The sequence below is a fragment of the Crocuta crocuta genome, unplaced genomic scaffold (genome assembly GCF_008692635.1).
Source record: "Crocuta crocuta isolate KB4526 unplaced genomic scaffold, BGI_CrCroc_1.0 scaffold128, whole genome shotgun sequence".
Classification (NCBI taxonomy): Eukaryota; Metazoa; Chordata; class Mammalia; order Carnivora; family Hyaenidae; genus Crocuta; species Crocuta crocuta.
This window is the reverse complement of record NW_027532232.1, coordinates 4843528-4868795: the sequence shown is the minus strand read 5'-3', so window position 1 is coordinate 4868795 and position 25268 is coordinate 4843528. Positions and strand designations below refer to the sequence as shown.

At 43.6% G+C, this 25268-nt stretch overlaps 1 protein-coding gene across 1 annotated transcript; it reads left to right on the top strand.

Moving 5' to 3' along the window:
• Nucleotides 1-13079: 13079 nt before the first annotated feature.
• On the top strand, nt 13080-23989 carry ZNF425 (zinc finger protein 425). Its single transcript, XM_077777999.1, has 4 exons — nt 13080-13166; nt 14516-14642; nt 18137-18292; nt 21047-23989. The coding sequence occupies exons 1-4, from the start codon at nt 13149-13151 to the stop codon at nt 23032-23034; spliced, it is 2289 nt and encodes a 762-aa protein (XP_077634125.1). The 5' UTR covers nt 13080-13148; the 3' UTR covers nt 23035-23989.
• The last annotated feature ends 1279 nt before the right edge of the window (nt 23990-25268 follow it).

Sequence of the window (25268 nt, the reverse complement as noted above, 5' to 3'; positions counted from 1 at the left end):
CAAGAAATATGTCAAACCATATATTTTGGGAGTGTATTTAACATTTTCATTAACCTGTTTGTATATAACAAAATATAAACCCAGGAACGGTTTTAAGGAATGTTTTCTAAGATAAATTAATATTTAGAATCCATAGCTTCAGCAAATCTCAAAAATCCTTTTTCAACTGCTGAAATGGTTATTAACCTATTGCAATTATTTCTACAAGCTTTAAAAAGCGTTAGCCTTCACAGATCCCAAACCATGAGATATTGTCTTATGAAAACCATTCTTGGGGCGCCTGGGTGGCTCAGTCGGTTAAGCATCCAACTTCGGCTCAGGTCATGATCTCATGGTTTGGGGGTTCGAGCCCCTTGTCGGGCTCTGTGCTGCCAGCCCAGAGCCTGGAGCCTGCTTCAGATTCTGTGTCTTCCTCTCTCTCTGACCCTCCCCTGCTCACGCTGTCTCTCTCTCTCTCAGAAATAAATAAAACATAAAAAAAATTAAAAAAAAAAACCCATTCTTGAATAGTTGGTTATTTAGAGAGAACAAATGTATTTTGGGTGTCTCATTTTATCTAAACATTCTCCTTTTATTTTTTTAATTCTGTCTCAATTTTTTATTTTTCTTAATTATTTTTAAAAAATTTATTTCTGAGGGGCGCCTGGAGGGCTTAGTCGGTTAAGCGTCCGACTTTCGCTTGGGTCGTGATCTCGTGGTTCGTGGGTTCGAGCCCCGCGTCGGGCTCTGTGCTGACTGCCAGCTCAGAGCCTGGAGCCTGTTTCAGTCTGTGACTCCCTCTCTCTCTGACCCTCCCCTGCTCACGCTGTCTCTCTCTCTCTCTCCTAGAAATAAATAAAACATTAAAAAAAATTTATTTCTGAGACAGACAGTATTAGCAGGGGAGGGTCAGAGACAGAGGCAGACACAGAATCTGAAACAGGCTCCAGGCTCTGAGCTGGCTGTCAGCACAGAGCCCGACATGGGGCTCGAACCCACGAACCACGAGATCGTGACCTGAGCCAAAGTCGGACGCTTAACCAACTGAGCCACCCAGATGCCCCTCTGTCTTTATGCTTTAAAATCATGACACAAAGATGATTTATCAGGGGCACCTGGATGGCTCAGTTGGTTAAACAACAAACTCTTGATTTCAACTCAAGATCATGATCTCGTGGTTCTTGAGAACCATGTTGGACTATGGCCTGTCAGTGTGGAGCCTGCTTAGGACTTTCTCTTCACCTCTTCTCTCTCTGCTCTTCCTGAGCGACTCTGTCTTTCAAAATAGATAAACTTAAAGAAGAAAAAAAAGGTGATTTATCCTATAGGTGTTGTACATGAGTTTTTTGTCTTTGGAAAATTTTGAGGTAGCCATGCTAACATTCTGCTTTTATTTTTTTATGTGTATTTATTTATTTTTTAAAAATTTTAAAAATATTTTATTTATTTCTGAGACAGAGAGACAGCGTGCGCAGGGGAGGGACAGAGAGAGAGGGAGATACAGAATCTGAAACAAGCTCCGGGCTCTGAGCTGTCAGCACAGAGCCCGACGCGGGGCTCAAACCCACAAACTGTGAGATCATGACCTGAGCCGAAGTTGGATGCCCAACTGACTGAGCCATCCAGGTGTCCCTATTTATTTATTTTTGAGAGTGTGAGAGAGAGGGCACAAGCTGGAGGGGATCAAAGAAAGAGAGGGAGAGAGAATCCCAAGCAGACTCTGCACCAATAGCGCAGAGCCCACCACGGGGCTCCATCCCACGAACAGTGAGATCATGACCTGAGCCAAAATCAAGAGTCAGATGCTTAACAACTGAGCCACCCAGGTGCAGCCCCCACCAACATTTTGTTCCTAATTTACCCTCCTAATATGTGAAAAAATTACCAAAGAGGGCTTTTTGAGATTCACAGACTAAATGGAATTATGTAATTAAAAATTTTTTTATAGTTTATTTATTTTTGAGACAGAGAGAGACAGAGCATGAGTGGGGGAGGGGCAGAGAGAGAGGAAGACACAGAATCTGAAACAGGCTCCAGGCTCTGAGCTGTCAGCACAGAGCCTGATGCGGGGCTCGAACCGATGATCCATGAGATCTGACCTGAGCCAAAGTTGGACGCCTAACCAACTGAGCCACCCAGGTGCCCCGGAATTATGTAATTAAACATTAGTTTCTATGTGTATTTTATAAAGTATTTTTATTTTATTATTTCTTTTTACATAAACTGTATGCCCAACATAGGGCTTGAACTCACGACCCAGAGGTCAAGAGTTGCATGCTCTACCTACCGAGCCAGCCAGGAGCCCTGCTACAGCTTTCATTTAGTGTAATGAAAGCAACTGCACAAAAGAATTCTACAGTAATTAGAAATATGATGTAATCTAATCTTTATTATTTTGCCCTGTGTTCATATTTATATTTTAATAAACATCAAAAAGAATATAATGTTCTTTCTAAACTCATCTGGGCAGGGGCGACTGGGTGGCTTAGTCGGTTAAGTGTCCAACTTTGGCTCAGGTCATGATCTCACGGTTCGTGGGCTCGAGCCTCTCATTGGACTCTGTACTGACAGTGCAAGCCTTCTTGGGATTCTCTACCTCTCTGTCCTTTCCCCTCCCCTAAAATAAATAAACATTGGGGAGGCCGGGTGGCTCAGTCGGTTGAGTGTCTGCCTTCTTCCGCTCAGGTCATGATCTCACAGCTTGTGGGTTCGAGTCCTGCATATGGCTCTGCGCTGACAGCTCAGACCCTGGAGCCTGCTTCAGATTCTGTCTCCCTCTCTCTCTGACCCTCCCCTGCTCATGTTGTCTCTGTCTCTCAGAAATAAATAATAAATAAATAAACATTTAAAAAATCTTTTTTTTAAATGTTTATTAAAAAATCTTTTTTTTTAAATGTTTATTTTTCAGAGAGAGAGAGAAACAGAGCATGAGCAGAGGTGAAGCAGAGAGAGAGGGAGACATAGAATCTGAAGCAGGCTCCAGGCTCCGAGCTGTCAGCACAGAGCCTGACACAGGCTAACAAACCTCGAGATCATGAGCTGAGCCGAAGTTGGGGCTTAACCAACTGAGCCACCCAGGCGCCCCAAAATAAATAAACTTTTTTTAAAAAATACAATCATATGTACTTCAACTGACTGTTAGCAGTTTAACATATAAAAGACATCACCGAATTTAGCTTTTCAAGTTGCCAAGTTATCTAGAATTTAGAATACCTAGATTTGAAAGTAGATATCGGATATTAACAAGAAGTAGGAGTGACATGCCATATTCATGTTACTGAAGACTGAAGCACCAACAGGACATGACAGAAATCTACCCAAGTGCATGGTCATTACTCATGTACAGCAGTGACACTGAGCAAGCATTCAGCTATTCCACCTTGCAGTGGCCAAGGCTGGATGGCAGAATTTGATTAAGCTCTGAGTCCAAAGCCAAAGGTCAGCGCGCCCCTGGTACAAGTGCATGTAGCTCTCATCTAGGCATACATGAACGATCAGGCAACTGTGCCGCGATCAGATTCCTGGAGTTGTAGATGAAAATTTCCATAATTCCACCCAGAACAGATACAAACATGAAATGAAAGTAGCTGTAGTAAGTATCTGTGTGTTTCAGGGAGTTGCAGGGAAGGATTCCTGGAGCAGGTGACATGAGAGCTGAGTCTTGAAGGAAAAACAGAAGTTATCAGATGTCCTGAGAATGGAACACGGTCATTCCAGCAAAGCACAGTCTTAGAGGTGTGATCAGCAAGGGGTGGACAGAGAACTGCAAACGGGGCAGTGCTGCTAGATCTTAAAATGTGGAATTGTGGGGAGGAGAGCTCAGACGCACAGGATTCAAGAGGCTTGCAAGCTATGAACTCACAGAAGCTTGACAAAAGAGGTTTGAAAGAATTAAAACAGCAATTACAAAACAGGCAGTAAACTAACATTGAGGGGCACCTGGGTGGTTCAGTCGGTTAAGAGCCAGACTCTTGATTTTGGCTCAGGCCATGATCTCATGGTTCGTGAGTTCAAGTCCCTTGTTGGGCTCTGCGCTGTCAGCATGGAGCCTGCATGGGATTCTCTCTCTCTCTCTACTCCTCCCTCGTCCTCTCTCTCTCACTCAAAATAAACTTTTCAAAAAGGGATATTTAAAAAAAAACAACTATTTGTAAAAACAACACACGAACATTGAGCTAGTAATTAGTATTTACTGAGCACTTACACAATCATCTAATTGAATCCTTACATCAACCACATGAGGTAGATGTTGCTGTTATTTTTACATCTCAGCTTAAGTGAAATTTTGCGGGGCGGTTTTCTACACGTGTTGTGACACCTTTTATTCTGGACAAGCTTTTCAGGTATATTTGTATGGCAAACAGCCTGTGAAAACAGAAGTACCATCTCCCTCTGGGGGAGAAGGCATATTTGTTTCTTCATTAGGATAATAAAGATATTGTCTTCCTCCAGGTGAAAAGTTGCGCATGTAGGGGAACCTGGGGGTCTCAGTCGGTTGAGCGTCCAACTTCAATTCAGGTCATGATCTCACAGTTCGTGGGTTTGAGCCTCACGTTGGGGTTTATGCTGACAGCATGGAGCCTGCTTCAGATTCTCTGTCTCCCTCTCTCTCTCTACCCTCTCTACCTTGAGTGCTCTCTCTCTCTCTCTCTCAAAAATAAACATTTAAAAATTTAAAAAATAAAATAAAAATAAAGAAGTTTTGCATGTATGCTAGTATCACCCTCATAAGAATAGGATAGGACTGCCAGGTAACATATAGGATGCCCAGTTAAATTTAAATTTCAAATAAATAACAAGTGTGCCCTATGCAATACTTACATTAAAAATTATTTGTTGTCTATCTGAAATTTAAATTTAATGGACATCTGTATTTTTACTTGCTAACTCTGGCAACTCTATTTTGGGAATTTCGTAAGCTTACTGTTCCTCTGCTGTGACACAGATCCACAGTGTGTACAGCAGCCACCTGAGCCACACTACGTTGTTCTTATGGGAGAATTGATGGAACATGAAGCTCATGCTCTCTGCTGCTCTCTGAGTAATAAAGTCCCTTGTCTCTAACCCAGGAGTCTCCTGTCTTCTCTACCATCTCTGGAAACTATGGCAGGCTAACTGGTCAATTTTTTAAATAGTTTATTTCCTAAGTTTTTTTTAACCGGGGGAGGGGGGAGGAGAGAGACTGCATGCTCAAGGGAGGGGCAGAAAGAGAGGGAGAGAGAGAGAGAATCCCAAACAGGCTCAGAGCCCGACATGAGGCTCAAACTCACAAACTGTGAGATCATGACCTGAGCTGAAATCAAGAGTCGGTCGCTTAACTGACTGAGCCACCAGGCGCCCCTAACTCGTGAATTTATAAATAGGGTAAAATCTCAGAACCCACAGTTCCTTATTTGACAACAATCCCCTATGGAGAAACACTGAGGTTACTTCTAATCTAATTAGACAATATTACTATTGTAAGCAATATTGTCACAAGTATCCTGGAACATAGTTCTCTGTGCATAGGTACAATAATCTGTTGGAAAATTTTCTAGAAGTGGAAATGCTGGGTCAAAAGGTATGTATACATAAAATGTTGAATTACATCAACAAATTGTTCTTTTTTTTTAATGTTTTACTTATTTTTGAGAGAGAGAGACAGCATGAACAGGGGAGGGTCAGAGAGAGAGGGAGACACAGAATCCGAAGCACACTCCAGGCTCTGAGCTAGCTGTTAGCACAGAGCCCGACGCGGGGCTCGAACCCACGAACCGTGAGATCACGACCTGAGCCGAAGTTGGACGCTTAACCAACTGAGCCACCCAGGCACCCCAACAAATTGTTCTGTGTAGAGGTCATATCCATAAACTCTCACCAAATGAGGTATAAGAGTATCTGTTTTATTCCCCATGTGAATCCACTAGATGCGGAACTTTTTTGATCTTTGTCAACCTAATAAGTAAAAAGTGGGATCTCATTTAGTATTACTTGTATTTCTCTTATTATGAGTAAAGTTGAACATCATAAGCTTAAAAGCTTTGTGAGTTTCCTTTTCTCTGAACTGTTCACATTGTTAACATCTTTCTGATGGCTTGTTGATATTTCCTTTTTCCAAGTTTTTATTTTAATCACCCAGTGCTCATCATGACAAGTGCCCTCCTTAATTCCCATCACCTATATCACATATCCCCCACCTACCTCCCCTCTGGTAACCATCCATTTGTTCTCTATATAGTTAAGAGTCTGTTTCTTGGCTTTTCTCTCTCTCCCCCCTCCTTTGCTCATTTGTTTTGTTTCTTAAATTCCACATATGAGTGAAATCATATGGTATTTGTATTTCTCTGTCTGACTTATTTCACTTAGCATTATAACATTATACTCTCTAGCTCTATGTCATTGTAAATGGCAAGATTTCATTCTTTTTAAAGGCTGAGTAATATTCCATTGTATACACACACACACACAGCTCACATCTTCCTTATCCATTCATCAATCAATGAACATTTGGCCTGCTTCCATATCTTGGCTATTGTAAATAATGCGGCTATAAATATAGGGATACATGTATCTCTTTGAAGTAGTGTTTTCATATTCTTTGAGTAAATACCCAATATTGTGATTGCTGGATCATAAGGTAGTTCTATTTTTAACTTTTTGAGGAGCCTCCATACTGTTTTCCAGAGTGGCTGCAAGCATTTGCATTCCCACCAAGAGTGAAAGAGAGTTCTTTTTTTCTCTCCACATTTTGCCAACACCTGTTGTTTCTCATATTTTTTTATTTTAGCCATTTTGACAGGTGTGAGGTGATACCTCATTGTAGTTTTGATTTGCATTTCCCTGATGATAAGTAATGATTAATACTTTTTCATGTGTCTGTTGGCCATCTGTATGTCTTCTTTAAAGAAATTTCTGTTGATGTCTTCTGCCTATTTTTAAACTGGATTATTTGTTTTCTGGGTGTTGAGTTTTATAAGTTCTTTATATATTTTGGATACTAAACCTTTATCAAGTATGTCATTTGCAGTGTCTTCTCCCATTCCATAGGTTGCCTTTTAGTTTTGTTGACTGTTTCCTTCACTGTGTGGAAACTTTTTATTTTGACGTAGTCCCAATAATTTTTTGCTTTTGTTTCCCTTGCCTCAGGGGATCTATCTAGAAAAAAGTTTCTGTGGCTCATATCAGAGAAGTGACTGCCTGCTCTCTTCTCCAATTTTTATGGTTTCAGGTCACATGTTTACATCTTTAATCCATTTTTAATTTATTTTTGTGTATGGTGTAAGAAAGAGGTCCAGTTTCATTCTTTTGCACGTTGCTGTCCAATTTTCCCAGCATCATTTGTTGAAAAGACTGTCTTTTTCCCATTGCATATTCTTGCCTTCTTTGTTGAAAATTAATTCACCATATGATTGTGAGTTTATTTCTGGGTTTTCTACCCTGCTCTATTGATCTACATGTCTATTTTTGTGCCAGTACCATACTGTTTTGATTACGACACCTCTGTTATATGCTTTGAAGTCTAGAATTGTGATGCCTCCAGCTTTGCTTTTCTTTTTCAAGATTGCTTTGGCTATTTGGGGTCTTATGTGTTTCCATACAAATTTTAGGATTCTCTGTGATAGTTCTGTGGAAAATCTGTTGGTGTTTTGATAGATATTGGATTAAATCTGTAGATTGCTCTGGGTAATAGAGACATTTTATCAATATTGTTCTTCCAGTCCATGAGCATAGAATCTCTTTCCATTTCTTTATGAATACTTCAATTTCTTTCATTAGTGTTTTATACTTTTCAGAGTACAGGTCTTTCACCTCCCTGATTAGGTATATTCCTAGGTATTTTATTATTTTTAGTGCAGTTGTGAGATTGTTTTTTTCTTTTAATTTTTTTTTATGTCTTTGAGAGATAGAGACAGAGAGTGAGCAGGGGAGGGGCAGAGAGAGCGGGAGACACAGAATACGAAGCAGGCTCCAGGCTCTCAGCTGTCAGCACAGAGCCAGACGTAGGGCTTGAACCCACGGACTGTGAGATCATGACCTGAGCCGAAGTCAGACGCTTAACCGACTGAGCCACCCCAAGCCCCACAAGATTGATTTTTAATTGTACTTTCTGCTGCTTCATTATTAGTGTATAGATGTGCAATAGATTTCTGTACAGATTTATTTTGTATCCTGCAACTTTACTGAATTCGTTTATCAGTTCTCGTAGCTTTTTGGTGGAGCCTTTTGTGTTTTCTATATATAGTATCATGTCATCTGAATATAGTGAGAGNTCATGACCTAAGCGAAAGTCGAAAGTCGGACGCTTAACCGACTAAGCCACCCAGGCGCCCCTCTGGATGCCTTTTCTTTTTGTTGTCTGATTTTCTGTGGCTAGAACTTCCAGTACTATGTTGAATGAAAGCAGTGACAGTGGACATCCTTGTCTTGTTCCTGACCTTGGAGGAAAGGCTCTCAGTTTTTCCCCATTAAGGACAATGTTAGTTGTGGGTTTTTCATAGACGGCCATTATTATGTTGCGGTATATTCCCTCTAAACCTACTTTCCTGAGGGTTTTTATCATGAATGGATGTTGTACTCTCTCAAATGCTTTTTGTGTCTATTGAAATGATCATATGGTTCTTACCTTTTCTCCTATTGATGTGATTGATATATTGTGATTGATTTGCAAATACTGAAACACCCCTGCAAACCAGGAATAAATTCCACTTGATTGTGGTGAATGATTTTTTAAACGTATTTTGGGATTTGATTTGTCAGTATTTTGTTGAAGATTTTTACATCTATGTTCATCAGAGATATTGGTCTGTACTTTTTTTTTTTATGCTGTCTTTATCTCGTTTTGGTATCAGAATAATGCTGGCTTCATGGAATGAATTTGGAAGTTTTTCTTCTTTCTCTATTTTTTGGAGTAGTTTGAGAAGAATAAGTATTAACTCTTCTTTAAATGTTTGGCAGAATTCATTTGTGAAGCCATCTGGTTCTGGATTTTTGTTTGTTTGGAGTTTTTTGATTACTAATTCAATTTTGTTCCTGGCTTTCAGTCCATTCAAATTTTCTATTTCTTCCTGTTTCCATTCTGGTAGTTTTCATGTTCCTAAAAAGCTATCCATTTTTCCCAGGTTGTCCAATTTGCTGCCATAGTGTTTTTCATAATACTCTTTTATGATTGTTTGTATTTCTATGGTGTTGGTTGTTATTTCTCCTCTCTCATTTGTGATTTTATTTGAGTCCTTTCTCTTCTTGGTAAGTCTGGCTAGAGGTTTATCAATATTATTGATTTTTCCAGTGAACCAGATCCTGGTTTCATTATCTGTGCTATTGGTTTTCTTTTGTTTTTTAGTTTCTACATCATGTATTTCTGCTCTAATCTTTATTATTTCCTTCCTTCTGCTGGTTTTAGGTTTGTTGTTGTTGTTATTGTTGTTGTTCTTTTTCTAGCTCCTTTAGGCACAAGGTTAGGCTGTTTATTTGAGATTTTTCTTGCTTCTTGACATAAAACTGTATTTTTATAAACCTCCCTCTTAGGAATACTTGTGCAGCATTCCAGAGGTTTTGAACCATTGTTTTCATTTTCTTTTTTTTCATGTATTTTTTAATTTCTTCTTTATTTCCTGGTTGACTCATTTGTTTAGTAGCATGTTGTTTAATTTCCATGTATTTGTGGTCTTTCCAGATTTTTTTCTTGTGGTTGCCTTCTAGTTTCATGGGATTGTGGTTAGAAAAGATGCATAGTATGACTTCACTCTTTTGTGGTCTAGTATGTGATCTATTCTGGAGAATGTTCCATGTACACCAGAAAAGAATGTGTATTCTGCTATTTTAGGATGAAATGGTCTGACTATATCTGTTAAACCCATCTGGTCCAGTGTGTCATTCAAAGTCAATGTCTCCCTGGAGTGCCCGGGTGCCTCAGTCGGGTAAGAATCTGACTTGATTTTAGCTCAGGTCATGGTCTCATAGTTTGTGAGCTTGCTCCCCACGTTGGGCTCTATGCTGATAGTGCAGAGCCTGCTTGGGATTCTCTATCTCCCTCTCTCTATTCCCTTCCCCTACTCTCTCTCTCAAAAATAAATAAACATTAAAAAAAAACAACCAAAGCCATTGTTTCCTTGTTGATTTTCTGTTTAGCTGCTATGTCCATTAGGGCGTCTGAGTGCCTCAGTTGGTTAATAATCTGACTTTGGCTCAGATCATGATCTCATGTTTTATAAGTTTAAGACTCACATCAGGTGAGCTCGAGTCTCACATTGGGTGAGCCCTGCTTCTGTCTCTCTCCCTCTCTCTCTCTGCTCCTTGCTCATTTGTGCCCTCTCTCTCTCTCAAAAAAAAAAAAAAAAATGGAGTGCCTGAGTAGCTCAGTTGGTTAAGTGTCTGACTTCAGTTCAGGTCATTATCTCTCAGTCAATGAGTTCGAGCCCCACATCAGGCTCTGTAGTGACAGCTCAGAGCCTGGAGCCTGCTTTGAATTCTGTGTCTCCCTCCCTTTCTCTCTCCCTGCCCTGCTTGTGCTCTGTCCCTCTGTCTCTCTCTCAAAAATAAACATTAAAAAACTTTCTAAAAAGAAAAGAAATAATTAATGTCATTACGTGAGGTGTTGAAGTTCCCTACTATTACTGTATTATCAATTAGTTCTTTTAGTTTTGTTACTAATGTATATATTTGAGTACTCCCAAAGTGCATCCATAAATATTTACAATTGCTATATCTTCTTATTGGATTGTCCCCTTTATTTATTATATGGTGTCCTTCCTTGTCTCTTGTTATATTGTTTGTTTAAAACGTTTTTTTGTTTATTTATGTTTGAGAAAGAGAGAGAAAGAGCATGTATGGGAAAGGGGCAGAGAGAGAGGGAGACACAGAATCTGAAGCAGGCGCCAGGCTCTGAGCTGTCAGCACAGAGCCCAACACAGGTCCTGAACCCACAAACTGGGAGATCATGACCTGAGCAGAAGTTGGACACTCAAGAGACTGAGCCACCCAGGTACCTCTCATTTTTCTGTAAGCTTAAAATTGACTTTTTAAAAATCTATTAATTAAATAAGAAAGAAAAAAAGGAAGAAGCAGGGAATACACTAAAAGTCATTGAACTGTACTCTTTAAATGGGGAAAATGTATGGCATATTAATTATATCCCAATAAAGCTGCTTTTTTTAAAAAAAGTGAAAGAAAATTAGGGGTCCCTGAGTGGCTCAATTGGTTAAGCAACTCACTTGATTTCGGCCGAGGGCATGATCTCTGTTTCATGGGTTCGAGCCCCACATTGGGCTCTGCACACTGACCGTGTGTGGAACTGCTTGGGAATCTCTCTCTGCTTCTCTCTGCCCCTCCCCTGCCTCTCTCAAAATAAATAAACTTTAAAAAAAGTAAAAGAAAATGAAACATGTATTTTATATTTCCTAAAGCATCTACAAAATAGAATATAAAAAGATATATTTAGGGGGATGTAGGTGGCTCCATCAGTTAAGCCCCCAACTCTGGAATTTGGCTCAGGTCATGATGTCATAGTTTGTGAGTTCAATCCCCACATCTTGCTCTGTGCTGACAGTGTGAAGCATGCTTGGGATTCTCTTTATTTATGAATAAATAAAATAAGAAATAAAAAGGCACAGTGAAAATTATAACAAGTAAATTTAAATGCAATGCTAAAACAGGTTCAAATAACCCAGAAGAGAAAACAGAGACGTGAAAAACAGAGAAGAAAAGCAGAAGACTAGTAATAAAATAACAGATCTAAGGGGCACCTGGGCAGCTCAGTCAGTTAAGCATCGGACTTTGGCTCAGGTCATGATCTCACAGCTTGTCGGTCTGACCCCCACATAGGGCTCTGTGCTGACAGCTCATAACCTGGAGCATGCTTCAGATTCTGTGTCTCCCTCTCTCTCTGCCCTTCCCCCACTCATGCTCTGTTTCTGTCTCAATAATAAACATGAAAAATTTAAAGCAATAGATCTAAATCCAAATATTTTAATAGACATTTACTGTAGTTATTAATAAAATAAAAGACAGATTATCAGAGTAGTAGAGCAAATTGCTAACAGCTCTACTGTAAGAGTGGCAATGCAGGTTTGGGTTCCTTACCTGCGACACAAACCCATCATGTGTGCAGCATCCACCTGGGCCGCCCCACATCATCCCCGTGGGACTTGGGGGCCAGGTAATGATGTGAACATAAAGCTCAAGCTGCCTATGACCCATGAGTTTTGACTTTTGCCAACGCCTATGAAACTATGGCAGGCTGATTTGTTAGCTTGTAAGATGAGTAGCATTTCAACCCTCCACAGTTCTTCACTGTAAGGTTTATGGCAGGAATGCAAGGCTGGTTCAATGTTCAGAAATCAATCTATCTAATCAACCCTATTAATTGCTTAAGAGAGAAAAACTACATAAAACTATAAATTGATGCAGAAAAAGCTTTGGACAAAACAAAACACCCACTCACAATATAAACTCTCAGCAAAGTAGAAACAGAAGAGAACGCTCTCAACCTGAAATGTATCTACAAAACCTACTGTTAAATACGGGCTCGGCCAGTATCCAAGGTAGACCAGAAGTGACCTCACTGAAGGGCAGGATTTGGTGGAAGAGTTCCCAGCCTTCTGGAACCCTGGCGGGAGGATTCTGATGGGGGGGGAGGCGAGGGGAGTGGTCTGCAGACTCTCAGAATCCCCGGCAGGACGGACTCCCCATAGCCCACGGCGGGGACCTGCAGGGGACCTGCTCATTGACCTTCCTGGTCAGCTCACCTCCCTTGCTTCATTCTCAGGATGGTCTCGCATATGAATCCTCCCCTCGCCTAGGATCCGCTTCGGGAGAAACCAGCCCCGCACCCCTCTCCGTTCCGGGCTCTGCGAAGAGGGAGTTTCCTCCCTACTTGCAGCTGAAGCCGCAGGTCCACCTCTGCGGCTCCTTGTCTGCAGCTTCTTTCAGGGCCTCTAGGTCTCCATTTTCCTCGCTTGGAGACCCCGAACGGCCGAGCGCTGGGACGTGCAGGCGGCGCTGACTCCTCCTGGCCGCAGAGGGCGCTGTGGGGCGGGACCGAAAGCGAGTCCCAGCGTGCACCGCGCGGGGGCGGGGCCTGCGGGGCTGGGCGGGGTGGGAGGCCGCGCGCTGGGGAAGGTGCGGCGCGGTCGCCCGGACGCCTGGCGTCTCTGGCACCGAGGTGAACGCGGAGGCGGGGACCGTGAAGGGCCATGGCTGAGCTGGCTCCGGTAAGAGGGGCCGTGGAGGATGCGGGGCCTGTCGAAACTCGTCCCTGTCGCGGTCTGGAGTGGGGTCCCGATTCGGGCAGTGAGGTGGCGGGCGACTGTCCGTGACCCACGACTGAGCTCGGAGTCCCCGGCCGGTAAAGGGGCGGTTTTGGTGGTCAAGTTGTTTCTGCAGTGGACTAGGAAGCGAGGGGTCACCTGGAGAAATTCAGGGTCTAACCAATCGTCGCCTCTTGTCACCCGCCGCTCCCTCCCTGTGTCGGGGTTCTTTGGTTTCTCGTTCTGTGCTCTGCTGATGAATGTAGCCTCCGAGTAGCTCATCTGTATGAACGGATGAAAAAAAGGGGAAGGAAGACGGGGAATGAGAGGAACTGGAGACTGTTGTTCCCTCTAGGAAATGACAGAAAATTCGAAAACAGTTGGGGTGGCTAATGGAAAATTTGAACACCAGTTTTAGAGTTTAATAGGCATATCTTGAGCTTAACCCAGAAACTCTGTTCAGTTCAACTAAGTATCACCTGCCTGGTATCCAGGTTTTGCTTCTCCCCTTACTGAAATTTTTATATCTAATCATCTTACTAATGTAATGCATATTTTCCCCTTCTGCTTCTCACCTCCTCCCCCAACAGATATAGGACACAGGGAACCTTTCCCTACTATGCTATATTTGCAACTTCCTGAGTCTATAATTATTTCAAAACAAAAGGTTTCTTAAAAGTGTTGCATACCAATAATTGGTTGCTGCTAAATAAAGGATCCCGCATTAGGTGGTGCATGTGTTCAAAGCCCTGCTGGTCGTTAATTCACTATATGGGCCAAATAGACTTCTGTGACCCCTTTATTACATTGTTCATGGCACCATCCAGAGAGAACGATAGACTGTATATATTATATATAATCATATATATATGATTTTCTTAAAAAATTTTTTTTGATGTTTATTCATTTTTGAGAGAGAGAGAGAGCACACAAGTGAGGGAGGGACAGAGAAAGAGGGAGACACAGAATCTGAAGCAGGCCCCAGGCTTTGAGCTGTCAGAGCTGTCAGCACAGAGCCCAACGTGGGGCTCAAACCAACATACCCTGAGATCATGACCTGAGCCGAAGTCCAACGCTTAACCAACTGAGCCACCCAGGTGCCCCTGTATGATTTTATTTTCAGGTAATCTCTACACCCCGGTGGGGCTCGAACTTACAACCCTGAGATCTAGAGTTGCATGCTCCACCAGTTGAACCAGCCAGGTGCCCAAGAATGAGGTTTTAATAGAGTTTATTCTTGTCTCTTAAAGACACGGACATTGAAAGATGGTAGCCTGAAAGTGAACATGTGTATGTACTCTTTGTGATTCCAGGTAACCATGACATTTGATGATGTGGCTTTATATTTTTCGGAACAAGAGTGGGAGATCCTGGAGAAGTGGCAGAAGGAAATGTATCAGCAAGTGATGAAGAGCAATTATGAGACTCTTGATTCCCTGGGTAGGATTGGCTTCAAAGAAATCATTTTTGGGGAACCAGTCTAATACTAATAGGCTTTCCACTCTGTATTAGCTACTGGCCGGTTGAGTATGATTCTGTGCCCAATTTACACTTAGAATATCTCCTTAACTTTCTATTATGGTGTGGGAATATTGAACTTGTCCCTTTTTTATCTAGTGGTATCTGCATCCCCTCAGTCTTAATAATTCTGAATTCTCTAGGGGCGCCTGGGTGGCTTAGTCGGTTAAGCGTACGACTTTCGCTTAGGTCGTGATCGCGCGGTTCGTGGGTTCGAGCCCCGCGTCGGGCTCTGTGCTGACTGCCAGCGCAGAGACTGGAGCCTGTTTCAGAGTCTGTATCTCCCTCTCTCTCTGACCCTCCCTTGCTCACGCTGTCTCTCTCTCTCTCTCTCCTAAAAATAAATAAAAATATTTAAAATAATAATAGTAATAATAATTCTGAATTTTCTGTCACCCAAATCCTCCTTTGTTTCTCCCACAGTTAGAATTACTAAATAATCTAATTGCCTCTCTCTCTCTTTTTCTTTTAAGTGTATCCTATTTTTTCTTAACTGATACTTTGGTGTCTACTTATATTGCCTACACAAGATGAGTTTTCTATCCTCGTAAGAACTGAGGAAAAAGTTGCCTGCTTGAGAGAGAAAGGGCGATGGGATGGGACATGTCAGTATCCCCAGAGAAGTACTCAGGGGGTAGATTTGAAGAGAAAGTTGAGATTATACTTTACTGTTTATCCAACATGCTCTAACTCATTCTTACATCATCAAAACCATTTCTACTGTTACCAATTTAATAGGTGATCTCAATATAGCCTGTAGGATTCTCTCCCTCCTTTGGGGTTTATAATCTCTTCTATCTGAGATAGGGATGACAAGATGAGTCAGTTGTGTGAAATCAGAGAGAAGGAAATTCTAAGCAGAGGAAAGATTAGTGCAGAAGTTCAAGGGTTGGAATGCATGAGCTCAGTATGTGATGGGAACCACACTAAGGCTACAGTGGCACATGCGTAGAAGGCTAGGAGATGAGAACAGTGGTACCAGATCTGGAAGGAGCCTCTAGGCCAAGGTACAGAGTTCGATTTAATTCTGTAGACAAAGGGAAGGTGATGAGAAGACTTAGATGGGAGTGACAAGACAAAATCTGTTGTGACAATTAATTTCTTGGGTTGCCATGGGGAGAATGAATTGCGGTCCACAACAGTGAAAGGAGAGACACCAGCCGAGAACCTGAGCAGTGCAGGTGAAGCTTTCTGGCAGCTGAACCTAGTAGGTAATAATAAAGGTAGAAGTAGACAGGCTCTGAATGTCTTTTGGAGGTAGCGTCCCAGATTTTGCTGGTGGATTGGATTTGGAGCCTGAGGGGGAAAGAAGAATCAACTCCTAGATTTTTTGGTTTGAGTATGTTGAAGGCAATGGCTTCATTCAGTGACATGAGGAACACTTGGGGAGAGGGCCTTAAGTTTGAGATGTTTATTAGACATTTATATGGAAATATATATAATTGGGTATGCAAGAGTGGAATTGTAAGTGAAGATCGGGATTGGATTCACAAATTTGGAGTCACTGTATAGACGGTGTTTAAAAAAATTTTTTTTAATGTTTATTTACTTATTTATTTTAATGTTTATTTTTTGAGAGGGAGAGAGGCAGAGAGCATGAGTGGGGGAAGGGCAGAGAGAGAAGGAGACACAGAATCCGAAGCAGGCTGCAGGCTCTGAGCTGTCAGCACAGAGGCTGATGCCAGGCTCTAACTGACAAACCATAAGACTATGACCTGAGCCTAAGTCGGACACTTAACCAACGGAGCCACCCAGGCACCCAAGTTTTATTTTTACATTTATTTATTTTTGAGAGACAGACCGATTTGATGTTTATTTCTGAGAGAGAGAGACAGTGTATGAGCAGGGGAGGGGCAGGGAGAGAGAGACACCAAATCCAAAGGAGGCTCGACTCTGAGCTGTCAGCTCAAAGCCCCACACAGGGCTCATACTCACCAACTGCAAGATCATGGCCTGAGCCAAAGTCAGACGCTCAACCAACTGAGCCACCCAGGCACCCCAAGATGGTATTTAAATCTCAGGGCTAGGGGGGGATCATCTAGGGAGAATACGTAGACAGGACAGAGCCCCGGGACACCTCAGCATTTGGAGCTCAAGCAGAGCAGTCTCAGTCCAGTACAGCAGGAGAAATGAGAGCTACATGCTTATCCAAGGTTGAGTCGGGAATGATCACAACTGGTGTCCTTGGGCTGGGAAAATCCAGTCTGATTTTCCCACTTTTTAAAACCCAAAGGGTGTTATTTATAAATGATTTCCTTTACAGGGCATCCAGCTATCATGCCCAGAGATTAGGATTTAGCAGGTCCAGCCTGAGGCCCAGGAGTCCACATTTTTAACAAGCCCTTCAGGTGCTGCCAGTGCTGGCGGTAACTGGTTCACTTTGAAGAGCACTGATCCAAGGTTTGAGCAGTAGGTGATGCTACCACAGAGCGTCCATTGTATCTTCTAAAGTCACTCCTTTACTTTAGAACTACCCTTCTTCCCTTCACACTTATGTCATAGGACACATTACTCTCTCCCCCTTCGTAACTGCCATCATTTAACAGCTTCTGGTTCCTTCACTGCACCTCAGTAGTTAGTCTCCTTAGGGGCGCCTGGTGGCTCAGTCAGTTAGCGTCCGACTTCAGCTCAGGTCATGATCTCACAGTTCCTGGGTTTGAGCCCTGCATCGGGCTCTGTGCTGACAGCTAGCTCAGAGCCTGGAGCCTGCTTCAGATTCTGTGACTCCCTCTCTCTCTGACCCTGCCCTGCTCACGCTGTCTCTCTCTCTCTCAGAAATAAATAAAAACATTAAAAAAAAAAAGTAGTTAGTCTCCTTGGATATGGGGAGTCTGGTGATCAGGCTCCCTCCTTGACCTCCTGTGATTTTGCTTTTCATTGCACTCACATCGTTCTCATAATGATCATTTTTTTTAAGACTTTCTGCCTGGATCTTTTGGCCTTTTAAAAATCATTGTCCCAGGGCACCTGGGTGGTTCAGTTGGTTAGGTGTCTGAATTTGGCTCAGGTCGTGATGTCACGGTTTGTGGGTTCAAGCCCCACACTGGGCTCTGTGCTGACAGCTCAGAGCCTGGAACCTGCTTCGGCCTCTGTGTCTTCCTCCCTCTCTTTCCTACTCCATTCTCTCTCTCTCTCTCTCTCTCTTTCTCAAAAATAAACATTAAAATAAAAATAAAAATAATTGTCTTTAGCTTCTCCATTTCCTTTAATTTTGTGAAACATTGCAGAGAACATTTAAGCTAAGCAGTCCTGGTTTAGCTATGTTTTGTTGTCATTCATTAATTTCAAGGGTTTCAATTTTTTTTTTAACATAATGTTGATGTCCTGCCTTCAGGAATCAAAGTCAGCTGTGAAAATCATGTTCAGCGAAGTACTCAGATAAATCCAGATTGGGCCTGTGTGGACTCTCTTTGCAGGTGGTGTTTTTTCCAAGCCAGATTTGATCACCTGGATGGAACAAGGGAGAACGCTGTTAATCAGAGACCAGGGACCCTTGGAGGAAAGAATGACACTTAGCCTTTTTGCTGATGAGCAGTGGGACTTGCAGAAGACTGGAAAGTTGCTGTATTTTGGTGAGTATGATGGATTTAGGGTCATTGCATTTTGCTGAATCTTTTCTGGATAGTCAGCTGTACATTATGAAGAAGAAGCATTGTTTTGATGGAGAATGTTCATTTTTTACTCAAGTGGGAAGCAAATATAAGAAAGTATTACTTTTATGAGGCAGGAAATTGTGTATGTTTGGCTAAAAAAAAATTATGAGCCTAGAAAGAAGATGCGAATTACCTGCAAAAGAGCATGTAAAGCCCTACTTGTCAAGTCCTGAGAAACAACCATTTTCCCCACCACACCGTTGTGTCTATTTGAGTATAGACAAATGGAAAACTGTCCAATTTGGTATAACATACTATTTTTTTATTGTACAGATTTTTAGAACTTGATTTCTAAATCCTTTTGAAGAATTCCTTTTTGAATTCCTTGCATCACAAGAAAAACAATGGAAATACTTTAAATACTTAAGGGAATATGTTATTTTTTAGACTATGCTAATGTTTTATTAAATGGAGATCTAAGTCCCTGGAAATCATAGGATTCCCCCTAAGAAGAGGGGATTTGAGCCCAGGGAATGTATGGGCTAACTCCATCAAAAGAGTAAAAGAATTCCCAAGGACTTCATTTAATTGCCACTGTCTGTTATTTCATTTGTCTAACTAGCTTTGAGTCCCTACCATGTTCATAGGCCTGTGTTAGTTATTACTCAGGCCAGGGGTGGGATGCAGATACATACGTATATCCATATATATGTTCCACTGTAGGAGTTTGTCTTCTCACTCACCTGACCTGGCAGTTAAGTTAGTCGATCATCTTGAACTGTTGGACTAGTCATCTATATAATGGGATTGTGTACAATTTAATAAACTACTAAGTGGCAGTGGTAGTAGTAGTGCTATAGGGATTTAGAGGAGAATGAGTGGAGTAGAGACAGCAGTTTCCCAGGAGGACTTCTAAAGGAATTAGGATTTAAAGAGCAGTTCATAGCAGCACTCTCANCAACTTGACAATAAACTATTTGTAAAAAAAAAAAAAAAAAAGATTTAAAGAGCAAAACATGGGCAGATTTGGTCAGACAGAGGAGATCAGCAGGGATCATACATGAGCTGTCTCAGAGGTGGGAACAAGCCCATTGTGTTGGAAAAATGTATAGTGGAATGTTATTCTTGGGACCGAATGGGAGGTGGAGAAGGAGAAGCATAACATGATGTAAGATTATCTGGGGCCAGGAACCCCAAGGAGGAAGTTTGACTTCATCCTATAGAAAGGGAAGACCCAGAAAGGTTTTTGAGTACCAAGGAATGAACAACTTTGGTTGTGAATGTTCCCTTCGTGCCAGGTGGTACGCCCCCAATAATCACAACTGCTCCTCTGCCTGGAATAAATAGTAAGTGATAAGAAATAGGGTTCAAGGAGACTGGTAAGTACACTTTTGCCATGATCTAGACATCAGCTAAGGAGTGCTGACTTAGTAAATGACGTCATCCCATTGGAGACATAACCTCTGTTGTTACAGTGACCACAAAGCATAATCAGAGTTCTTCTCTGGGGGCAGGCCCACCCTTCCTGACAGGTGAGGTTTCCTCCTGTGTTGAGAGATTTTAAAAAAGAGGCCTAGGACCCAGTTCAACAGGTGGGGGAAAAAGCAGTTCTGAAATATAGTGGCTCGGGTGAGCATCTAGAATTGCCGTTGCAGTTTTTGTGGGTGGGAATAAGGTGCTAGCTCAGCTCCCTGCTCCTGTCATCATGGTTTTTGCTCTGGGAACAGCAGTGACTATGCTTCTATTAATATCTTTCTTACAGTGCAGACTTCCTTGGAAAAAGGCATTATTTACACGGTGTTCTTTGTGAATTTAGTAAATGGCCGTTTTGATATTCCTAAGAAAGATACTTTTTTTTGTTTATGTTTATTTCTTTTTTTTTTTTAATGTTTTATTTATTTCTAGGAGAGAGAGAGAGAGAGAGACAGCGTGAGCAGGGGAGGGTCAGAGAGAGAGGGAGTCACAGACTGAAATAGGCTCCAGGCTCTGAGCTGGCAGTCAGCACAGAGCCCGACGTGGGGCTCGAACCCACGAACCGGGAGATCATGACCTAAGCGAAAGTCGGACGCTTAACCGACTAAGCCACCCAGGCGCCCCTGTTTATGTTTATTTCTGAGAGTGAGCGAGCACAAGCAAGGGAGGGCAAGAGAAAGGACAGAGGATCTGCAGTGGGCTCTGCACTGACAGTAGAGAACTTGACACAGGGCTCGAACTCGCCAACTGCGAGATCATGCCCTGAGCCAAAGTCAGATACTTAACTGAATGAGCCACCCAGGCTCCCCTGAGAAAGATATCCTATTAGCATTTCTTCCAGAAAGCTTTTCCTGAAATCCGTGGTAGAAGGGGCAAGAATATGACCCAAAGCCTTCATAAGTAAGTATTATGCGATTTATTTCACAGATTTAAGGAACTAGAATAGAATGGTCCTTTTCTCAGACTAGCTCATTTTATTTTCTTTCAACTTCTGCTTATCCTCTAAGCAGGTTAAGTATAGGTTCACAAGATATATTTGCCTGCTGTTTTTTTTCCCACATTCAGCCATTTCTTAACACATGATGGAAAGATCTGCACATGACAGTTAAATATACTTGGCCTGTGGCAAGCAGATACACAGAGTCATCAAGATCAATGGGATTCCTTGTCCCACGCTGTTAGTGACGTGAAGACCATTCTTGCCCCACCGTAGCACAGATACATCATTAGTAAGGGTGGGTCTTCTTTTTTTCTCTCCAGATGACCAAGGAAATCTTGGGGCAAAAGAGGAGGAATGCCATTTAAATGGTTTCGAAAAGCAGGGTTCATGTGCTACCTTACCAGAGGAGGAAAAAAAGAGCTTCCCAAATCAAAGAGCCACCTTACAGCGTCCCAGTCTCCAAGAAGTAGGGATTCTACCAGAAAACCTTGACATCAGAGCATCTAATCAGGATAAGACCGATCCATCACCTACGCTCATAGGTACCCTGGGTCACTTGGAAATTCCACCACCAGGGCCAAGATTTTATTCCTGTTTTGTGTGTAGGAAGGTCTTCCATGTAAAGAGAGACTTGGTAAAGCACAAAAGAAACCACGCCAGGAGCCAGCCCTGTAAGTACCCACAGTACAAAAACAAATCCAGAGGGAACTCTGAACTCAGGTGGAACCGGCCGAGCCTGTGCAGGAAGAAGCGTTTCCAGTGTGGCAAGTGCGCAAAGAGCTACTCCCTGAGGTGCAGCCTGATGGGTCACCAGGTGCTTCACATGGGCCAACGGCCCTTCCCATGCCCCCAGTGTGACAAGACCTTCCAGTGTAAAGCCACATTGAAGAAGCATCTGTGTCTGCGCAGAAGGGAAAGGCCATTTTCCTGTGAGCGGTGCGACAAGCGTTTCGCCCAGCAGTGCAAGCTCACAAAGCACCTCAGGGTGCACGCTGGCGAGAAGCCCTTCCGGTGTCCCGAGTGTGACCGGAGCTTCCGCCTGCAGAGAAGTTTGAAGGCCCACCGTTGCCAGCACGGCGGGAAGAAGCCCTTCTATTGCCCAGACTGTGGCAGGAGCTTCTCCCAGAGGGCCGCCGTGAGGGCCCACCAGAGGACACACAGTGCGGAGAAGCCATTTTCTTGTGACGAATGCGGTCGGAAATTCACACACAAGACGAAACTCACAGAACACAGCAGAGTTCACACGGGGGAGAAGCCCTTCCAGTGTCCCGAGTGTGGGAAAAGCTTCCGCTTGAAGAGAAGCCTGAAAGCCCATCTGTTTCAGCACAGTGGGGAGAAGCCCTTCCAGTGCCCGGAGTGTGGCAGGAGCTTCTCCTGGAAGAACGCCATGAAGGCCCACCAGCGATTGCACAGCGAGGAGAAGCCATTCTCCTGCGGGGAGTGTGGCAAGAGGTTTACCCGGCCCTCTAAGCTCGCTCGCCATAGCAGAGTTCACAGCAGGCCAAAGGAATTCTCCTGTGACGAGTGCAAGAAGACGTTTCCTCGGCAGTCAAGGCTCACGGAGCACCTCAAGGTCCACACCAAAGAGAAGCCATTCTCCTGTCCCGAGTGCGGCAGGAGCTTCAGCCGACACTCGCACCTCACTGAGCACATGAGACTCCATGGCAGGGAGGAGCCCTTCCAGTGTCCTGAGTGCGACAAGAGCTTCTACTGGAAGGCCTCCATGAAGTTCCACCAGCGGATACACAGGGGTGAGAAGCCCTTCGTATGCGGTGAGTGCGGGAAGACCTACACCCAGCAGTCCCAGCTCACTGAACATCAGAGAATCCACAGCGGAGAGAAACCCTTCCAGTGTCCCGAGTGCAGTAAAAGTTTCCGTCTCAAAGGAAATTTGAAAAGCCACCTGCTCCAGCACAGCGACAAAAAGCCATTCGCCTGTGTTAAGTGTGGCAAAAGTTTCACTCAGCAGTACAGGCTCACCGAACACATTCGAGTCCATAGCGGTGAGAAGCCCTTCCAGTGTCCCGAGTGTGACAAAAGCTACTGCATACGGGGCAGTTTGAAGGTCCACTTGCATACGCATCGTGGCGAGAAGCCCTTCAGCTGTCCCGAGTGTGGCAAAGGCTTCCTCCAGAAGAGAAGTTTGAAGACCCATCTGCACCATCACAGAGGGGAGAGGCCTTTTTCTTGTGAGGACTGTGGGAGGAGCTTTACGTACATGGGGGCACTCAACACCCATATCGCAGTACATGCCAGGGAAAAGCCTTCAGTGTCTAGGTCAAGCCGCCACGTGGAAAGGCAGCAGTGACAGCTTTTAGGTGGAGCTAGCAGCTCTGTTGGGTCCATGGTATAAACGGGGTAAGGGATTCACAGAGCACTGGCCTCGGACACCCTGGCCAGATAGATGGCAGGCAGGACGTGCCGGCTCCTTGACAAAGGTCCCAAATTATCCGGGAAGAGGAAAGAGGTGTCTCCCCTCTGTGATTCCCATGGACGAGACTTGCTGCTTCTGAAAGGACCATTTTCCTCTGCTGCCTTCCCAGCAGTTTTCAGCAGTGTCATCCAAGAGCATAGTAATATCTTTATTAAATTCAGAAACCTTGGGGGCGCCTGGGTGGCTTAGTCGGTTAAACGTCCGACTTTCGCTTAGGTCATGATCTCGCGGTTCGTGGGTTCGAGCCCCGCATCGGGCTCTGTGCTGACTGTCAGCTCAGAGCCTGGAGCCTGTTTCAGTCAGTGACTCCCTCTCTCTCTGACCCTCCCCTGCTCACGCTGTCTCTCTCTCTCTTCTAGAAATAAATAAAACATTTCAAGTAAATAAATAAATTCAGAGACCTTGGGGTGCCTGAGTGGCTCAGTTGGGCAGTTGATTTCCGCTCAAGTCATGACCCCAGGGTCATTGGATCCAGTCCCGCATCGGGCTCTGCGCTGAGCTTTGAGCCTGCTTGAGATTCCTTCTCCCTCCCCCCCTCTGTCCCTCTCCCCCACTCGCGCTGTCTCTCTAAAATAAAAATAAAATCAATTCTGAAACCATAGCTTGATTGAAGAAATGTTACAGACGGAAATGTTTCCCCTCAAACGCCTCGGTCTGCTATTACCAGGCCTCCATATTTAAATTTGTACTGAGATTTTCAGTTTTTTCTCATAGTGAATTTTCATTTTCATTTTCTTTCGTGGCGAGAGCATCTGTGTCGCGGAATTTCTCTATATTGCCAAAAATAAATGTTGTCTGCCATCTCCCTTGTCAAGGATGGCGTACGTAAGTTTTTGCTTCCCTCTGGTTTAATTTAAATCACCTAAACATCCACCATTGTGAGTAGTAAGCAATGACGGAACTAACTCCTCTGCGTTTTCAATAGTATATGTCAATTCTCCAGGGAACAGACTTGCCTTAATATTGGGGTTTCTTAGGTAAACACCAAAGGAAAAACTATTGCCAGTCCAAGACGCCATTCCATTTCTTTGTTCTGTGGCTTAAGCTATCATTCTAAGGTGATTTTCCGGCCTGTTCTAGCAAACCTTCCTCTGTATCATGGAGTGTCAGTCTTTTGACATCATTCCTACAAAAACGTATGGCTGTGCTTCCTTACTGAATCTTGGGACTCATGTAGAATTTCCATGTCTGTAGTATGTGGTGGTTGCTGATGGCCTGAGTCAGAATCAGCTGGAATGAAGGCCACCCTACAAGCCAGTGTCTGTGCGAAGAGGGAAGGTCCAACTCTGGTTGCTACACGCCTGTAGGTGCAAGCCTGTCTGCGAGCCAAGGGTGTCTGTGTGCGAAGAAAGCTGCACTTCCTCCAACCTGTGCCAGGGCACGTGTGGCCTGGATGTCCACCTCGGCGGCCTCTTCACCAGTGCACCTCAGGACAACTGTGTGCCTTTGCCCGGGGTACGTGTGGGAAACGCAGGCCCCGGAGACCCTCCCCACACGTGCCAAGGGACATTCTTCTCACGTGAACTTGTTTGAAAAGTTTCAGAACATGCAATCTAGTGATTGGCAAGACTGGAGAAAGAAAACTCTGAAAGCATTCTAGTCATCCTGCTGTGAATTCAGGTTAGACCTTTTCCTTTAACCCTTTTCTCACCTCCATTTGGTAATAAATCTCCTTGGGATAAAAGTTTCTTACGTTATGTGTGTGTGAGCTCAGGCTGCCATAAGAAAATACCACAGACCGGGTGGCTTAAAGCACAGAAATTTGTTTTCTCACAGATCTAAAGGCTAGAAGTTCAAGACCTAGGTGCCGGCAGGATTTGTGTCTGGTGAGAGCTGGCTTCCTGTGTCCTCACGGGTTTTTTTTTTTCCCCTGTGCACAGGGTGGGCCTGGGGGATCTCCGGTGTTTCTTCCTTTTCTTAGAAGGATATGAGTCCTGGGGCGCCTGGGTGGCTTAGTCGGTTAAGCGTCCGACTTTCACTTAGGTCATGATCTTGCGGTTTGTGGGTTCGAGCCCCGCATCGGGCTCTGTGCTGACTGCCAGCTCAGAGCCTGGAGCCTGTTTCAGTCTGTGACTCCCTCTCTCTCTGACCCTCCCCTGCTCATGCTG